General features: G+C 41.0%; 1 protein-coding gene across 1 annotated transcript; it reads left to right on the forward strand.

Annotated features, from left to right (window-relative positions):
* The first annotated feature begins 1,410 nt into the window (after positions 1–1,410).
* On the forward strand, positions 1,411–2,503 carry LOC116175176 (matrilysin-like). Its single transcript, XM_031493297.1, has 6 exons — positions 1,411–1,489; positions 1,548–1,685; positions 1,740–1,837; positions 1,890–2,054; positions 2,109–2,215; positions 2,262–2,503. Exons 1-6 carry the CDS (start codon positions 1,418–1,420, stop codon positions 2,414–2,416), a joined length of 735 nt encoding a protein of 244 aa, XP_031349157.1. The 5' UTR covers positions 1,411–1,417; the 3' UTR covers positions 2,417–2,503.
* The last annotated feature ends 619 nt before the right edge of the window (positions 2,504–3,122 follow it).

Here is a 3,122-nt window from a genome sequence, read left to right on the forward strand (position 1 = left end):
GACAAACTAAAATCTGCAGAGCTGTTTTAATTTGCGGAAAGAACTCATCTGCCTCTTTTAAAACATACACCACGGTCAACTCGTCGATCGTTGTATCCGCTTTATTCGCCCATAGATTTCGCCAAAGCTCTAGGTATTTCACTCGAAATGTTAGGAAGGTTATAAATGTGATTTTAGATAAAATCATATAAACTGCACATGTAAACGTGGACCGTGGTAAGTATATCACACGTTTTTATAAGCAAGGTTCTGTAATTTTTGTGTTCATTTTTCATTTCCAGGGGGGGGCAACTGCCCCTCCCTGCCCCTCGCTGGCGACGCCAATGCCTATTGTGCTGCAGGTCAAAGCGTTGTCTACAACTAAGGTAAGGGGGCCCTGCCTTAGATGTTTTATCACGTGCCACTTTTCAAATTTAAGCGGGATCTCGTTTAGTTTTGGAGGGAATAGTCATTCGGGTGGCCGTTTTTAAACGTTGCCGGGTTGACTTTATTTCCGTGTTCTTGTAGTGTGAAGTTGGTGTAGAAGTTAGGTGTTAAGTACACTACATACATATTCTAGGTTTTTTGCCGGGGATCAAACAAAACGGTTCCTTTTGTGTCCCCAAGGCTATAAGAAACCCTTTATTTAACAACCAAGCGTTCTTTAATAAGGAAAATGTCCTGCTTTGCACTCCTTAAGGTAGGTAACAACAGCCGCACTACAGTGTTGCAGGTTTATTTGTATAAAATCTTTTTCATAGGGAGACAATACTTGGCGATCGTTTGTCGGACTCCAGGGGCGGTTCAATATTCGCAAACTCATCCCAGTTCGAAAGCCGCCCGGGTGAGTTGCTAACGCTGCCTGGGCCTGGGCGGTGATGCTTTCGTAGCTTTTTGTAGATACCCCTGTTGCAGCTAATGGTGTTGTTGTGATGATTGTACTGACGTATTCCCCACCTCAGGTTCGGCAGGGTTACTAACCCTCACTTTTAGAGAGGAAAACCGTTGATCCTTCACGGCTGTACGGAAGAGACACCAGCTGCCTGGCTTTGCCCAGGAATTCTGTACCTCCAAGCCACCAAATTGTCAGGTTCCTTGTTGTTCTCGCACGATATTATTACGATCTTGTCCGAGTACCTCCGACCCCTGAACGTTGGTGCTAGTGCAGCATTTTTTCCTCATTTGTGGATGAACTTTGAAGTGAAAAAAGGCATTGAATAATATTTAATGCATTTTAGAGCACCTGGATGTGATATGTTATCAATTCCCACAGATAATAGCTTCAAAAATAGAATATCTGTCTTTTATCTGAAAAATTGATATCTATTTCCTTTGTCTGTAAGTGCACCGGCAGATAATATGTTAAGAGATACTTAACTTACTCCTATAAATAAGCGGCCGTTTTTTCAAACCTTCACTTTTTCCAAAGCATCCAACCATGAAATTGGTATTGATTGCAGCCCTCTTTACTATGGCGTATGCTGCGCCCGCTGCAGAGCAGAACGATGTCGTAAGTACCACATTAACTGCGAATATTGAGAAATGCTAATTATTTGCCATCATTTTAGCTGAATTACTTAACACAATTCGGGTATTTGGAAGCGGCTCAGTTACATAACCGATTAAGTGTGGTGGAAGCTGTTAAGAAACTACAAAACATGGCTCATATTCCCGAAACTGGCGTCATCGACCAGGCAACCATTGAGGTAATTGCATAGCTTTCTCGTCCACAGCTTGATAATTAATGCTTCTGGTTATAGTTTACGAATAAACCTCGCTGTGGGGTTCCCGATTTTGTGAACGGCCAACCTCGTGCTGCTAGAAATGTAGCATGGAGTAAAAGGAACATCACTTACCAGTAAGTATTCCGATAACGTGTAACAGAAGAAAATATAACCAAATTCTTTCAGTATAGGAAAGAAGACCCTAGACCTTACGGAAGAGCAATATGCCGATAACATGAAACTTGCCCTGGATACTTGGGCAAATTACGTCAACTTACATTTCGAAAGAGTATCCGACGTCAAATCTGCTGATATTATATCCTTTTTCGGGGCAGGAGATCACGGATGCGGGTACGTAACATCTTTGAGTCCCAATTTTAACTTGATAATTGGGTATCTTTCCAGATATCCGTTTGATGGACCAAACGGTGTCTTGGCCCATGCCTTTTTCCCGCAACACGGAGACATTCACTTCGATAATGACGAAAAGTGGAACTTGGGCGGTGTAAATGGTAAGGCTACAGCGGGAATTGGCAGATTGCTAAAATGAGTTTTCAGGATACGATTTCTTTAGTGTTGCTCTACACGAGCTGGGTCACTCGCTTGGATTGGAACACTCCTCTGTTAAGGAAGCGGTCATGTACCCGACGTACAGTGTGTGGAGTAAACTACATAAAGACGATATCGATAGGATACAAAAACTGTATCCCTAAACTTGCTACTTTGACGTAACTGACTCTTTATTAAATGTCCATCTTGTTATCGTTGTAGTTTCAACGCATTAAATACGTGTACATACATACCTTGATCTTTTTCTCGAAACTCCGACTTACCCTACGTTACCGGAATATACTTATATTCAGAGGTTTTGCCTTGCATGCCATATACTTAACTACTGCAAGGAAATCGTTCGACTACCTCAAAAAAATCGGAAAAATTTGAATAAACTTCGGGTTTGAAGTCACAAGGGGGCCTAAGGTCGCACACGGCTACACCTACCTACACTTTTTAAGAACGAGGTACATCTTAAACCCTCAAAATTGACAATTTTTTAAAAGTGAAACTCTGAAGGCGCTTTCTATACTTTAGTGTAAGGGATACGTGAAAATGATTCGCATATATATTTTAATTATTTCTGCGTGGGCAAAAAATTATTAGACAATAAAAAAAGTTATGATTTTTTAAAATTTATTAGCAATCAGAATTTACACAATGTTCTGTAAGCTATTTTCTTTGCTTAAGAGTCACGAAGCTCTAGTTGCGTGGTCGGTCACTTCTCCAACGAGAAGCTCTTTTCATTCTTGTTTTAGCTCAGCAGAGCATTGCCTTCGCAATATTTTCTGTATCATCTGCAAAAGTTTCTATGGTGGTATCTCTCTGGTGTAATATCTGAAAGATATTACTCAAGTTATGAATGAG

The sequence above is a fragment of the Photinus pyralis genome, unplaced genomic scaffold, assembly GCF_008802855.1.
Source record: "Photinus pyralis isolate 1611_PpyrPB1 unplaced genomic scaffold, Ppyr1.3 Ppyr1.4_LG6, whole genome shotgun sequence".
Lineage (NCBI taxonomy): Eukaryota > Metazoa > Arthropoda > Insecta > Coleoptera > Lampyridae > Photinus > Photinus pyralis.